At 42.7% G+C, this 16,425-nt stretch overlaps 2 protein-coding genes across 7 annotated transcripts in view; one reads left to right on the forward strand and one right to left on the reverse strand.

Annotated features, from left to right (window-relative positions):
- LOC123996726 (dachshund homolog 2-like) overlaps nucleotides 1-6,906 on the reverse strand; it is a 93,629-nt gene extending 86,723 nt beyond the window's left edge. For all 6 annotated transcript variants that reach the window (XR_006832034.1, XR_006832032.1, XR_006832031.1 and 3 more), the window contains exon 1: nucleotides 6,257-6,906. Coding sequence is in view for 2 of the 6 variants with exons in the window: in XM_046300387.1 (XP_046156343.1) it covers nucleotides 6,257-6,822 (566 nt within the window). In the remaining 4 variants the exon portion in view is untranslated. The remainder of the gene's footprint in view (nucleotides 1-6,256) is intronic.
- Nucleotides 1-16,425, forward strand: part of LOC123996747 (neuromedin-U receptor 1-like) — a 708,675-nt gene that overhangs the window by 139,635 nt on the left and 552,615 nt on the right. The gene's annotated exons all lie outside the window — the stretch shown is intronic.

A 16,425-nucleotide genomic window follows, 5' to 3' on the forward strand; every position in this document is an offset into this window, starting at 1 on the left:
GCGTGTGTGTATGGTGTGTGTGTGTGTGTATGGTGTGTATGGTGTGTGTATGCGTGTGTGTATGGTGTGTGTGTGTGTGTGTATGGTGTGTATGGTGTGTGTATGTGTATGGTGTGTATGGTGTGTGTATGCGTGTGTGTATGGTGTGTGTGTGTGTGTATGGTGTGTGCGTGTGTGTATGGTGTGTGTGTGTGTGTATGGTGTGTGTGTGTGTGTATGGTGTGTATGGTGTGTGTGTGTGTGTGTGTATGGTGTGTGTGTGTGTGTATGGTGTGTGTGTGTGTGTGTGTGTGTGTGTGTGTGTGTATGGTGTGTGTGTGTGTGTATGGTGTGTATGGTGTGTGTGTGTGTGTGTGTGTGTGTATGTGTGTGTGTGTATGGTGTATGCGTGTGTGTATGGTGTATGCGTGTGTGTATGGTGTGTGTGTGTGTGTGTGTGTGTGTGTGTGTGTGTGTGTGTGTGTGTGTGTGTGTGTGTGTGTGTGTGTGTGTGTGTGTGTGTGTGTGTGTGTGTGTGTGTGTGTGTGTGTATGGTGTTTGGTAAAAACAAGTGGAGAGAATTATGACTGTCATGAGATAAACTTAACAGGCCCAAATAAACGTTTATGTGTGCAAACATCACGTTCAAGATGGACCTAATTAGCATGTGGCAGTTTAAAGAGGCACTGTGCATAAATATCTCCGTCATTTCCTGGTTGCTAACATTCTAACATTCTAATTCCAATTCCAGTTTATGTGACAAAAAAAACAAGCAATTCTAGTGTAAAGAATCATTGAACCATCTAAACCGCTGTGAAATATATTTTCCCTAACCATAAATATAGTATTTTCAGCTGTTTGAAGCTGGTGTACAAAACCGAAACAAAACTTTAAAAAATGTCAAGCATAGAAATAGTACACGTAGAACAGATCTACGGCTTCTTAGACTGGCGTTCAATGAGAATGACAGATCTATAACACATAGAACAGATCTACGGCTTCTTAGACTGGTTTTCAATGAGAATGACAGATCTATAACACATAGAACAGATCTACGGCTTCTTAGACTGGTTTTCAATGAGAATGACAGATCTATAACACATAGAACAGATCTACGGCTTCTTAGACTGGCTTTCAATGAGAATGACAGATCTATAACACATAGAACAGATCTACGGCGTCTTAGACTGGCTTTCAATGAGAATGACAGATCTATAACACATAGAACAGATCTACGGCTTCTTAGACTGGTTTTCAATGAGAATGACAGATCTATAACACATAGAACAGATCTACGGCGTCTTAGACTGGCTTTCAATGAGAATGACAGATCTATAACACATAGAACAGATCTACGGCTTCTTAGACTGGCTTTCAATGAGAATGACAGATCTATAACACATAGAACAGATCTACGGCTTCTTAGACTGGCTTTCAATGAGAATGACAGATCTATAACACATAGAACAGATCTACGGCTTCTTAGACTGGTTTTCAATGAGAATGACAGATCTATAACACATAGAACAGATCTAAGGCTTCTTAGACTGGTTTTCAATGAGAATGACAGATCTATAACACATAGAACAGATCTACGGCTTCTTAGACTGGTTTTCAATGAGAATGACAGATCTATAACACATAGAACAGATCTACGGCTTCTTAGACTGGTTTTCAATGAGAATGACAGATCTATAACACATAGAACAGATCTACGGCTTCTTAGACTGGCTTTCAATGAGAATGACAGATCTATAACACATAGAACAGATCTACGGCTTCTTAGACTGGTTTTCAATGAGAATGACAGATCTATAACACATAGAACAGATCTACGGCTTCTTAGACTGGTTTTCAATGAGAATGACAGATCTATAACACATAGAACAGATCTACGGCTTCTTAGACTGGCTTTCAATGAGAATGACAGATCTATAACACATAGAACAGATCTACGGCTTCTTAGACTGGCTTTCAATGAGAATGACAGATCTATAACACATAGAACAGATCTACGGCTTCTTAGACTGGCTTTCAATGAGAATGACAGATCTATAACACATAGAACAGATCTACGGCTTCTTAGACTGGCTTTCAATGAGAATGACAGATCTATAACACATAGAACAGATCTACGGCTTCTTAGACTGGCTTTCAATGAGAATGACAGATCTATAACACATAGAACAGATCTACGGCTTCTTAGACTGGCTTTCAATGAGAATGACAGATCTATAACACATAGAACAGATCTACGGCTTCTTAGACTGGCTTTCAATGAGAATGACAGATCTATAACACATAGAACAGATCTACGGCTTCTTAGACTGGCTTTCAATGAGAATGACAGATCTATAACACATAGAACAGATCTACGGCTTCTTAGACTGGCTTTCAATGAGAATGACAGATCTATAACACATAGAACAGATCTACGGCTTCTTAGACTGGCTTTCAATGAGAATGACAGATCTATAACACATAGAACAGATCTACGGCTTCTTAGACTGGCTTTCAATGAGAATGACAGATCTATAACACATAGAACAGATCCACGGCTTCTTAGACTGGCTTTCAATGAGAATGACAGATCTATAACACATAGAACAGATCTACGGCTTCTTAGACTGGCTTTCAATGAGAATGACAGATCTATAACACATAGAACAGATCTACGGCTTCTTAGACTGGCTTTCAATGAGAATGACAGATCTATAACACATAGAACAGATCTACGGCTTCTTAGACTGGCTTTCAATGAGAATGACAGATCTATAACACATAGAACAGATCTACGGCTTCTTAGACTGGTTTTCAATGAGAATGACAGATCTAATTTATAACACATAGAACAGATCTACGGCTTCTTAGACTGGCTTTCAATGAGAATGACAGATCTATAACACATAGAACAGATCTACGGCTTCTTAGACTGGCTTTCAATGAGAATGACAGATCTATAACACATAGAACAGATCTACGGCTTCTTAGACTGGCTTTCAATGAGAATGACAGATCTATAACACATAGAACAGATCTACGGCTTCTTAGACTGGTTTTCAATGAGAATGACAGATCTATAACACATAGAACAGATCTACGGCTTCTTAGACTGGTTTTCAATGAGAATGACAGATCTATAACACATAGAACAGATCTACGGCTTCTTAGACTGGCTTTCAATGAGAATGACAGATCTATAACACATAGAACAGATCTACAGCTTCTTAGACTGGTTTTCAATGAGAATGACAGATCTATAACACATAGAACAGATCTACGGCTTCTTAGACTGGCTTTCAATGAGAATGACAGATCTATAACACATAGAACAGATCTACGGCTTCTTAGACTGGTTTTCAATGAGAATGACAGATCTATAACACATAGAACAGATCTACGGCTTCTTAGACTGGCTTTCAATGAGAATGACAGATCTATAACACATAGAACAGATCCACGGCTTCTTAGACTGGCTTTCAATGAGAATGACAGATCTATAACACATAGAACAGATCTACGGCTTCTTAGACTGGTTTTCAATGAGAATGACAGATCTATAACACATAGAACAGATCTACGGCTTCTTAGACTGGCTTTCAATGAGAATGACAGATCTATAACACATAGAACAGATCTACGGCTTCTTAGACTGGCTTTCAATGAGAATGACAGATCTATAACACATAGAACAGATCTACGGCTTCTTAGACTGGTTTTCAATGAGAATGACAGATCTATAACACATAGAACAGATCTACGGCTTCTTAGACTGGCTTTCAATGAGAATGACAGATCTATAACACATAGAACAGATCTACGGCTTCTTAGACTGGCTTTCAATGAGAATGACAGATCTATAACACATAGAACAGATCTACGGCTTCTTAGACTGGCTTTCAATGAGAATGACAGATCTATAACACATAGAACAGATCTACGGCTTCTTAGACTGGCTTTCAATGAGAATGACAGATCTATAACACATAGAACAGATCTACGGCTTCTTAGACTGGCGTTCAATGAGAATGACAGATCTATAACACATAGAACAGATCCACGGCTTCTTAGACTGGCTTTCAATGAGAATGACAGATCTATAACACATAGAACAGATCTACGGCTTCTTAGACTGGCTTTCAATGAGAATGACAGATCTATAACACATAGAACAGATCTACGGCTTCTTAGACTGGCTTTCAATGAGAATGACAGATCTAATTTATAACACATAGAACAGATCTACGGCTTCTTAGACTGGCTTTCAATGAGAATGACAGATCTATAACACATAGAACAGATCTATGGCTTCTTAGACTGGTTTTCAATGAGAATGACAGATCTATAACACATAGAACAGATCTACGGCTTCTTAGACTGTCTTTCAATGAGAATGACAGATCTATAACACATAGAACAGATCTACGGCTTCTTAGACTGGCTTTCAATGAGAATGACAGATCTATAACACATAGAACAGATCTACGGCTTCTTAGACTGGCTTTCAATGAGAATGACAGATCTATAACACATAGAACAGATCTACGGCTTCTTAGACTGGCTTTTAATGAGAATGACAGATCTATAACACATAGAACAGATCTACGGCGTCTTAGACTGGCTTTCAATGAGAATGACAGATCTATAACACATAGAACAGATCTACGGCTTCTTAGACTGGCTTTCAATGAGAATGACAGATCTATAACACATAGAACAGATCTACGGCTTCTTAGACTGGCTTTCAATGAGAATGACAGATCTATAACACATAGAACAGATCTACGGCTTCTTAGACTGGCTTTCAATGAGAATGACAGATCTATAACACATAGAACAGATCTAAGGCTTCTTAGACTGGTTTTCAATGAGAATGACAGATCTATAACACATAGAACAGATCTACGGCTTCTTAGACTGGCTTTCAATGAGAATGACAGATCTATACCACATAGAACAGATCTACGGCTTCTTAGACTGGCTTTCAATGAGAATGACAGATCTATAACACATAGAACAGATCTACGGCTTCTTAGACTGGCTTTCAATGAGAATGACAGATCTATAACACATAGAACAGATCTACGGCTTCTTAGACTGGTTTTCAATGAGAATGACAGATCTATAACACATAGAACAGATCTACGGCTTCTTAGACTGGCTTTCAATGTGAATGACAGATCTATAACACACATTTCTATGGGGATTTGGTCAGGTCTCCTCAAAAAGTTAAGTCCTTTAATTTAGGATAAAAAATCAAGTTCAGGCTAAAGATAAAGTACTATGTTTCAGTTTGTTTATATAACCACTTGTGTCAACATTGAATGCTCAGTTTTCTGTGTGTGTGTTTTGTTGAATTTTGTCTTGGTCAAACACCATGAAACAGCTTTTTCCTGCAAATGGGCATCGAACTCAACAAGGAAACAGTCGGTGGGTGTATTCGAATTACTGTTTATTGGAAAGGGTATAGATTTAAGCAAATATAGAAAGACACCAAACTACAGAGGACAAACACAGGCACAAGTTAAGCGTTTCATAATTAAAAAAAAAAAAAGTTTAAGTAGTGACCTTATGCAAATCAATGTAGTTGAACCTGGTCTCTGTTCCACAGTTCATGAGAAACGGAATTCTCCATGGAGTGGAATATAGTCACCTAATGCTGGCATATCCTGTTTATATTGACCAGTGGTGGAAAAAGTACTCAATTGTCATACTTGCGTAAAAGTAAAGATACCTTATTGAAAATGACTCAAGTAAAAGTCACCCAGTAAAAACCTACTTGAGTAAAAGTCTAAAAGTATTTGGTTTGAAATGTACATAAGTACATGTAATTGCTCAAATATACTTAAGTATCAAAAGTAAAAGTATAAATCATTTCAAATTCCTAATATTAAGCAAACCAGATTGCAAAATGTTAAATTATTGTTATTTAAGGATAGCCTGGGGCACACTCTTGATAAGTGCGCGAATTTGACTATTTTCCTGTCCTGATAAGCATTCCAAATGTAAGTATTTTTGGGTGTTTGTGAAAATGTATGGAGTTAAAAATACAATATTTTATTTAGTAATGTAGTGAAGTTAAAGTTGTCAAAAATATAAATAGTAAAGTACAGATACCCCCCAAAAAAATGACTTAATCAACGTTAGTCATTTACACCACTAATATTGACCACATGGTCGCATTGCCATTTACTAATAGTTTACAACGATAATCGAAGATACAAACGTAGAAAGAAATGTAAACATACAATATAAAACTTAGTTCAACATAGCCTACCTCGCAATGGTGCAATCAGTGTAGAGCGCCTCGAAGTCTCGCCTGGAGATGAGCTTGCAGCGGTTGACTCCCGGTTGGATCGCACCGAGACCCCTCAGGACCCGGACCTGCGACACAGTACACACAACCGGACAAATATCCAGGCGTTTCAGCTTGGTGTAAACGGTATGAAGCCCGCCGACGAGATGTTTTAGAAAGAGGTCAAAAACTTGGGGTAGACAAATCAAGTCGTCCTGTCCTCCGACGCTGAAAGAGGCGACTTTTACTCCGTGTACATCCACCATTCTGCACTCACTGGTTGTGGTTGTAGTTGTAGTGGTGGAAATTCCTCGATCTCGAAAAACCGGTGTGTTGGCGAATCCCAAGGCACCGGATGGGACTCCTGACCCGGTTAGGAAGGGGTTGAGTCCGGTGGTGGTGAGCCGCGGGGAGGGGGAGTCTGGATGAGGGCTGGTGGTTGTGGCGGTGTAGATCGGGTCTGAGCGGAATATTCCCAAGGAAGAAGGTGCTCCTGAGCCGGGTGAGAGGACAGGAGGGGTCGCCGGGACGGCCATAGTGGTGGACATGGTCACTTTCACTTGTTGTTCTCTCTCACTGGCGCTTATTTGTTCTCGGTCCTCTCCTCACTCTCTCTGTGCTTTTCTCTCGGTTTCCCACGCTCTACCCTGGTCGTCACTAGTTACCACAGCCACAAAGTCAGAAGACCCGCCTACTCGACCAATCAAAGTGCAGCTGCTGATGTCATTGATCCAATCACATTGTATTAGTTACATGCGCCGAATACAACAGGTGTAGGTAGAACTTACCGTGAAATTCTGAATACAACAGGTATAGTAGACCTCACAGTGAAATAATATAATAATATATGCCATTTAGCAGACGCTTTTATCCAAAGCGACTTACAGTCATGTGTGCATACATTCTACGTATGGGTGGTCCCGGGAATCGAACCCACTACCCTGAAATGCTGAATACAACAGGTGTAGTAGACCTTACAGTGAAATGCTGAATACAACAGGTGTAGTAGACCTTACAGTGAAATGCTGAATACAACAGGTGTAGTAGACCTTACAGTGAAATGCTGAATACAACAGGTGTAGTAGACCTTACAGTGAAATGCTGAATACAACAGGTGTAGTAGACCTTACAGTGAAATGCTGAATACAACAGGTGTAGTAGACCTCACAGTGAAATGCTGAATACAACAGGTGTAGTAGACCTTACAGTGAAATGCTGAATACAACAGGTGTAGTAGACCTTACAGTGAAATGCTGAATACAACAGGTGTAGTAGACCTCACAGTGAAATGCTGAATACAACAGGTGTAGTAGACCTTACAGTGAAATGCTGAATACAACAGATGTAGTAGACCTCACAGTGAAATGCTGAATACAACAGGTGTAGTAGACCTTACAGTGAAATGCTGAATACAACAGGTGTAGTAGACCTCACAGTGAAATGCTGAATACAACAGGTGTAGTAGACCTGAAATGCTGACAGTGAAATGCTGAAATGCTGAATACAACAGTGAAATGAATAGGTGTAGTAGACCTTACAGTGAAATGCTGAATACAACAGGTGTAGTAGACCTTACAGTGAAATGCTGAATATGTGAAATGCTGGCTATATACAGGGTATTACGGTACAGAGTCAATGTGGAGGCTATATACAGGGTATTACGGTACAGAGTCAATGTGGAGGCTATATACAGGGTATTACGGTACAGAGTCAATGTGGAGGCTATATACAGGGTGTACCAGTACAGAGTCAATGTGGAGGCTATATACAGGGTATTACGGTACAGAGTCAATGTGGAGACTATATACAGGGGGTACCGGTACAGAGTCAATGTGGAGGCTATATACAGGGTGTTACGGTACAGAGTCAATGTGGAGACTATATACAGGGGGTACCGGTACAGAGTCAATGTGGAGGCTATATACAGGGGGTACCAGTACAGAGTTAATGTGGAGACTATATACAGGGGGTACTGGTACAGAGTCAATGTGGAGACTATATACAGGGGGTACATGTACTAAGTCAAAGTGCGGGGTAGCTCTTTGTGCAAGGTATTGGTGTGTTGAAGGTACCGGACTGTCTATTTAAGCGTTTGGCACACAGTTTGGGCACTCACCAGTACAGCACAAGACATGCAACCAGAGGTTCTCTTCACAGTCCCCAGGTCCAGAGCAGAGGCTGGGAAACACACAGTATTAAATAGAGCCATGACTACATGGAACTCTCTGGGAACCCAGGTAACATGACTACATGGAACTCTCTGGTAGCCCAGGTAACATGACTACATGGAACTCTCTGGTAGCCCAGGTAACATGACTACATGGAACTCTCTGGTAGCCCAGGTAACATGACTACATGGAACTCTCTGGTAACCCAGGTAACATGACTACATGGAACTCTCTGGTAACCCAGGTAACATGACTACATGGAACTCTCTGGTAACCCAGGTAACATGACTACATGGAACTCTCTGATAACCCAGGTAACATGACAACATGGAACTCTCTGGTAACCCAGGTAACTCAAGCTAGCAATAAAACCAAATTAAAGAACACCTTACTGCACAAAGAGGACTGTTCATAAACACAGCCATTTTATAACTATTGTATTGTATTTGGCACTGTGCTATGTACAATGCCAGTCCAAACGTTTGACTGGTACTGTATTAGACACAGGAGGTTGGTGGCACCTTAATTAGGGAGGACTGGCGCGTGGTAATGACTGGAGCAAAATTAGTGGAATGGTATCTAATACATCAAACACATGGTTTCCATGGTGTTTGACGCCATTACGTTCGCTCTGTTCCAGCCAGTATTATGAGCCGTCCTCCCCTCAACAGCCCCCTGTGGTATTAGACCTAGATATTGTGCTTATGCACAGGTATGTAGGCTATGTGTGACATTTTAAATTTATGTATTTCAGTCCCCGATTAATAATGTTCTGTACTATGTATCATGCCAGGTTTCATGTGGACCCCAGGAAGAGTAGCTGACGCTTTGGCAGCGGCCAATGGGGATTCTAATAAATACCAAAATACCAATCAGATGAGGGAGTGTCATGACAGTCACAATGTCACGACTTCCGCCGAAGTTGGTCCCTCTCCTTGTTCGTTCGGCGGTCGACGCCATCGGTCTTCTAGCCATCGTCGCTCCACCTTTCATTTTCCATTTGTTTTGTCTTGTTTTCCCGCACACACCTGGTTCACATTCCCTCATCAGACTAAATGTATATTAGCCTCTGTTTCCCCGATGTCTGTGTGTGGAACTGTTCTTTGTGTAGGGTGTTACACTACAGGCTGGCTACTAGTCCAACGCTCTAACCACTAGGCTACCCTGCCGCCCTGTGTAGGGTGTTATACTACAGGCTGGCTACTAGTCCAACGCTCTAACCACTAGGCTACCCCGCCGCCCTGTGTAGGGTGTTATACTACAGGCTGGCTTATGCTAGGTTTGTTTATAACCTAGGGTTGTTTTGTTTAATCTGGTTCATGTTACCGTGGTTGTGCTTTGTGCTGCCTCTCCTGTGCCTTTGGGCCAGGGTGTATATTAAAGTTCTCCTGTTCTCACCCATCTTTGCTCTCTTGCGCCTGACTTCCCGGACAACCAGTCACTCACCCCGTTACACACAAAGTCAGAAGGCCCGCCTACTCGACCTACAATAAAAACCAATCAAAGTCAGAAGGCCCGCCGACTCGACCAATCAAATGCAAAGTGGGTATCAGATATCTTATTCCAACTCAGCTTGTTTATCATGTTTTCCTCATAGGGACTTGTCTTAACCCCAAATAGCTCCAATATCTGGCATGTAGACAAACAAATTGATTTTAGATTTTTATTTTTAATATCCACAAGTAATCCACTCGTAAAAATCTACACTTTCACAGATTTTTATTTAGTTATTTATTGGCTGATTTTAAAAAGCACTATGCAGGCATTTTTTGTACTTGGTTGCTAGAATTCTAGAATTTTCAGTTTGTGACAAAACAAGCAAATACAGTGTAGAGAATAGTTGTACAATCTAAACCCCAGTGGAATATGTTTTTTCATAACCAAAAATATAGTATTTTCAGCTGTTTATAAGCTGGTGTACAAAACCGAAAGTAAAGCAAAATAAATGAAACCAGAAGAGAAGCATAGAAATAGGGCACATAGAACAGATGTACCACCTCTTAGACTAGCTTTCAATGAGAATGAGAGATCTACTTCCTGACAGATCTATAACACACATTTCTATTTAAAGGGGCAGGTCACCCAAAAAGGGACATATTGCAGCTATAAGATGAAGAAGAAAAACAACTTCAACCCTGTTACTTTATATGTCACCTTAGTTACTATAAGCATTTATTTATGTTATTTAACATAGCCATTAAGTCCACCTTTTTGGTATTTTTTTAATACCATTTTCCGTCTCTCTACGAAAGCATGGTCTTCAAGCTATGGAAGATGGCAAAACCTTTAATAATAGTAGATTGGACCTTACATGGTACTTTTCTAGACACCCAGAGCTCTTTATAGTGTAAGGAGAAATTCACCACCCTCACCTGTTCTTGACTTGGACTGAAATTGTTTCCGGTACTCATGGTGGGTGCCAGTACTGTTTATATTTAGCTGCAGGAGCTCCACAATACTGTTGAGATAATATTCTATAAGAGGAACAGGAAGCTCCACAATACTGTTGAGATAATATTCTATAAGAGGAACAGGAAGCTCCACAATACTGTTGAGATAATATTCTATAAGAGGAACAGGAAGCTCCACAATAATAATATTCTATAAGAGGAACAGGAAGCTTGAGATAATATTCTATAAGAGGAACAGGAAGCTCCACAATACTGTTGAGATAATATTCTATAAGAGGAACAGGAAGCTCCACAATACTGTTGAGATAATATTCTATAAGAGGAACCTCCACAATACTGTTGAGATAATATTCTATAAGAGGAACAGGAAGCTCCACAATACTGTTGAGATAATATTCTATAAGAGGAACAGGAAGCTCCACAATACTGTTGAGATAATATTCTATAAGAGGAACAGGAAGCTCCACAATACTGTTGAGATAATATTCTATAAGAGGAACAGGAAGCTCCACAATACTTTTGAGATAATATTCTATAAGAGGAACAGGAAGCTCCACAATACTGTTGAGATAATATTCTATAAGAGGAACAGGAAGCTCCACAATACTGTTGAGAAAATATTCTATAAGAGGAACAGAAGCTCCACAATACTTTAGAGATAATATTCTATAAGAGGAACAGGAAGCTCAAGCAGTGGAACATTTGAGGTGCTGGTACTTAGCGCCGGTAAACTCTGACCCTAAACATAATTTTTATTTATTATATACATTATACGTACATGGCACGTTTACACATAGTATTATATAATTGGAATACAGTTTGATATACACATCTGCGAGTTCAAACCCCCGAGCTGACAAGGTACAAATCTGTCGTTCTGCCCCTGAACAGGCACTTAACCCACTGTTCCTAGGCCGTCATTGAAAATAAGAATTTGTTCTTAACTGACTTGCCTAGTTAAATAAATTACACATAAAATGGTACTCATCATTATTCTCGCAATAAGTCCCGTGGGATCTTTAGTGACCACAGAGTAAGGACACCTGTTTAAAGTCCCATCTTCTTCCATTTTATTGAGGAACATGCTAGCAGCAGATACCCATAGACTTCCAGTCATAGCGCTAATGCTAGTTAGCATTGGCTTGCGAAACTACTAACTTCCTTCATACAGGACACAGAGACATTAGAATGGTATCCCACGAGTTCATCAGCCTCTTGGGTAATAGATAAAGGACATCATTGCCATAAGGTTATGGTCTGTGGTCTGTCTGTTTCCCCCGGTGGCATTCGTATACGTTTTCGTGCCCACAACGTGAAAGGGAACAGCATCGAATCGGGAGCCTTCTACTCTCTCAGCTGAGTTGTTTTTCCTGCCGAAAGTTCCTTCCTGCCGAAGGTTCCTTCCTGCCGAAGGTTCCTTCCTGCCGAAGGTTCCTTCCTGTTGAAGATCCTTCCTGCCGAAGGTTCCTTCCTGCCGAAGGTTCCTTCCTGCCGAAGGTTCCTTCCTGTTGAAGATTCCTTCCTGCTGAAGGTTCCTTCCTGCCGAAGGTTCCTTCCTGCCGAAGGTTCCTTCCTGTTGAAGGTTCCTTCCTGCCGAAGGTTCCTTCCTGTTGAAGGTTCCTTCCTGCCGAAGGTTCCTTCCTGTTGAAGGTTCCTTCCTGTTGAAGGTTCTTTCCTGCCGATGGTTCCTTCCTGTTGAAGGTTCCTTCCTGTTGAAGGTTCCTTCCTGCCGAAGGTTCCTTCCTGTTGAAGGTTCCTTCCTGTTGAAGGTTCCTTCCTGCCGAAGGTTCCTTCCTGTTGAAGATCCTTCCTGTTGAAGCTCCTTCCTGTTGAAAATTCCTTCCTGCCGAAGGTTCCTTCCTGTTGAAGGTTCCTTCCTGTTGAAGGTTCCTTCCTGTTGAAGGTTCCTTCCTGCCGAAGGTTCCTTCCTGTTGAGGGATCCTTCCTGCAGAAGGTTCCTTCCTGTTGAAGGTTCCTTCCTGCCGAAGGTTCCTTCCTGTTTAAGGTTCCTTCCTGCCGAAGGTTCCTTCCTGTTGAAGGTTCCTTCCTGCCGAAGATTCCTTCCTGTTGAAGGATTCCTTCCTGTTGAAGGTTCCTTCCTGTTGAAGGTTCCTTCCTGTTGAAGGTTGAAGGCCAAAAATGTGTTATTACTATTTAATAATGTTGCTCTGTCAAATAGAATAACTCTCCCTTTTGGACTCTCGACTGAATTTTGGATTTCCAACAAAAATCTCTCGACCCCAACAACCAATGTTTACTTGTTTTATTAGGCGCTGTGGCAGTCAAGTGAAAAACATTCTAACAGTATTTCTGATTGTCTTCTCGAGATTCTTCTCAAGATTCTTCTCGAGATTCCGAGGTGGATGACCGTTCAAATCGGGTTTTTTCCTCAGTCGGAGCTCGCTTATGTTTCAGTTCCCAGTTGTCTTGAATGCGCTGAAGTCGGAAGGAAGAGATTTCACGAGTTCCCAAATATTTTGAATGCGGCATTGATATTCAGTGTGCCATGGTATTTTCCCTTTTGAGTCATCAACCTAAACACCTCAGTAGTGACCCGTGAATTAATTTGGTCACATGACAGCTCAATCAGCTGTTCGATTTCACTTACCAGCATTGTCAACTGAGCCAGAATCACAGTCAAACGGTTTAGGAAGTCGGTTCCCAAAGTTCTCTTCCAAGTGTTTGAGGTGAGTTGTCATCACTCGTGTGGGACACTTACTGATGCTGTTGTCTGTTTAGACACATGCACAGCCGAGAAGGTGGGAAGGTGAGAAGGTGAGAAGGTGGGAAGGTGAGAAGGTGGGAAGGGGTCTCCTTTGAAAGTCCAGTAAGAACTATTTCCTCTGAATCCACTGATTCGGTCACTCACTCATATAATGTTTTTTTTTTTGTATTTCCCCAATATGTTTGCGTCCAATGAGACACATTTTCTTTTCATAACACAGAAATCCCCCCCCCCTCCTCCCTACCTCCCTCCCTCCCACCCTCCCCCTACCTCCCTCCCACCCTCCCTCCCTACCTCCCCCCTCCCTCCCTCCCTCCCTCCCTCCCTCCCTCCCTCCCTCCCTCCCTCCCTCCCTCCCTCCCTCCCTCCCTCCCTCCCTCCCTCCCTCCCTCCCTCCCTCCCTCCCTCCCTCCCTCCCTCCCTCCCTACCTCCCTCCCTCCCGCCATCCCTCCCTCCCTCCTCCCTCCCTCCCTCCCTCCCTCCCCCTCCCTCCCCTCCCTCCCTCCCTCCCTCCCTCCCTCCCGCCATCCCTCCCTACCTCCCTCCCGCCATCCCTCCCTCCCGCCATCCCTCGATAACCACCAAGCCTCGATGTAAAATAGAACAATGTCCCCTGATCCCATTTCTCCACATAGTTTTGCGATAAGGTGCGCGCGCAAGTGGGTGTGGTTTGATTCGCTACCCGCTGCATGGTAGCATCGAATAGCCCCCGTGATATGCAACTGTTCAGGGAAGTCAGGAACCAATACACGCAGTCAGTCAGGAAAGCTAAGGCCAGCTTCTTCAGGCAGAAGTTTGCATCCTGTAGCTCCAACTCCAAAAAGTTCTGGGACACTGTGAAGTCCATGGAGAACAAGAGCACCTCCTCCCAGCTGCCCACTGCACTGAGGCTAGGTAACACGGTCTCCACCGATAAATTCATGATTATCGAAAACTTCAATAAGCACTTCTCAACGGCTGGCCATGCCTTCCGCCTGGCTACTCCAACCTCGGCCAACAGCTCTGCCCCCCCCGCAGCTCCTCGCCCAAGCCTCTCCAGGTTCTCCTTTACCCAAATCCAGATAGCAGATGTTCTGAAAGAGCTGCAAAACCTGGACCCGTACAAATCAGCTGGGCTTGACAATCTGGACCCTCTATTTCTGAAACTATCTGCCGCCATTGTCGCAACCCCTATTTACCAGCCTGTTCAACCTCTCTTTCATATCGTCTGAGATCCCCAAGGATTGGAAAGCTGCCGCAGTCATCCCCCTCTTCAAAGGGGGAGACACCCTGGACCCAAACTGTTATAGACCTATATCCATCCTGCCCTGCCTATCTAAGGTCTTCGAAAGCCAAGTCAACAAACAGGTCACTGACCATCTCGAATCCCACCGTACCTTCTCCGCTGTGCAATCTGGTTTCCGAGCCGGTCACGGGTGCACCTCAGCCATGCTCAAGGTACTAAACGATATCATAACCGTCATCGATAAAAGACAGTACTGTGCAGCCGTCTTCATTGACCTCGCCAAGGCTTTCGACTCTGTCACCATATTCTTATCGGCAGACTCAATAGCCTCGGTTTTTCGGATGACTGCCTTGCCTGGTTCACCAATTACTTTGCAGACAGAGTTCAGTGTGTCAAATCGGAGGGCATGCTGTCCGGTCCTCTGGCAGTCTCTATGGGGGTGCCACAGGGTTAAATTCTCTGGCCGACTCTTTTCTCTGTATATATCAATGATGTTGCTCTTGCTGCGGGCGATTCCCTGATCCACCTCTATGCAGACGACACCATTCTATATACTTTTGGCCTGTCATTGGACACTGTGCTATCTAACCTCCAAACGAGCTTCAATGCCATACAGCACTCCTTCCGTGGCCTCCAACTGCTCTTAAACGCGAGTAAAACCAAATGCATGCTTTTCAACCGATCGCTGACTGCACCCGCATGCCCGACTAGCATCACCACCCTGGATGGTTCCGACCTTGAGTATGTGGACATCTATAAGTACCTAGGTGTCTGGCTAGACTGCAAACTCTCCTTCCAGACTCACATCAAACATCTCCAATCGAAAATCAAATCAAGAGTCGGCTTTCTATTCCGCAACAAAGCCTCCTTCACTCACGCCGCCAAGCTTACCCTAGTAAAACTGACTATCCTACCGATCCTCGACTTCGGCGATGTCATCTACAAAATGGCTTCCAACACTCTACTCAGCAAACTGGATGCAGTCTATCACAGTGCCATCCGTTTTGTCACTAAAGCACCTTATACCACCCACCACTGCGACTTGTATGCTCTAGTCGGCTGGCCCTCACTACATATTCGTCGCCAGACCCACTGGCTCCAGGTCATCTACAAGTCCATGCTAGGTAAAGCTCCGCCTTATCTCAGTTCACTGGTCACGATGGCAACACCCATCCGTAGCACGCGCTCCAGCAGGTGTATCTCACTGATCATCCCTAAAGCCAACACCTCATTTGGCCGCCTTTCGTTCCAGTACTCTGCTGCCTGTGACTGGAACGAACTGCAAAAATCGCTGAAGTTGGAGACTTTTATCTCCCTAACCAACTTCAAACATCTGCTATCCCAGCAGCTAACCGATCGCTGCAGCTGTACATAGTCTATTGGTAAATAGCCCACCCATTTTCACCTACCTCATTCCCATACTGTTTTTAATTTATTTACTTTTCTGCTCTTTTGCACACCAATATCTCTACCTGTACATGACCATCTGATCATTTATCACTCCAGTGTTAATCTGCAAAATTGTAATTATTTGCCTACCTCCTCATGCCTTCTGCACACATTGTATACAGACTGCCCATTTTTTTCTACTGTGTTATTGACTTGTTAATTGTTTACTCCA

This window comes from Oncorhynchus gorbuscha, linkage group LG02 (genome assembly GCF_021184085.1).
Source record: "Oncorhynchus gorbuscha isolate QuinsamMale2020 ecotype Even-year linkage group LG02, OgorEven_v1.0, whole genome shotgun sequence".
In the NCBI taxonomy this organism is placed as follows: Eukaryota; Metazoa; Chordata; class Actinopteri; order Salmoniformes; family Salmonidae; genus Oncorhynchus; species Oncorhynchus gorbuscha.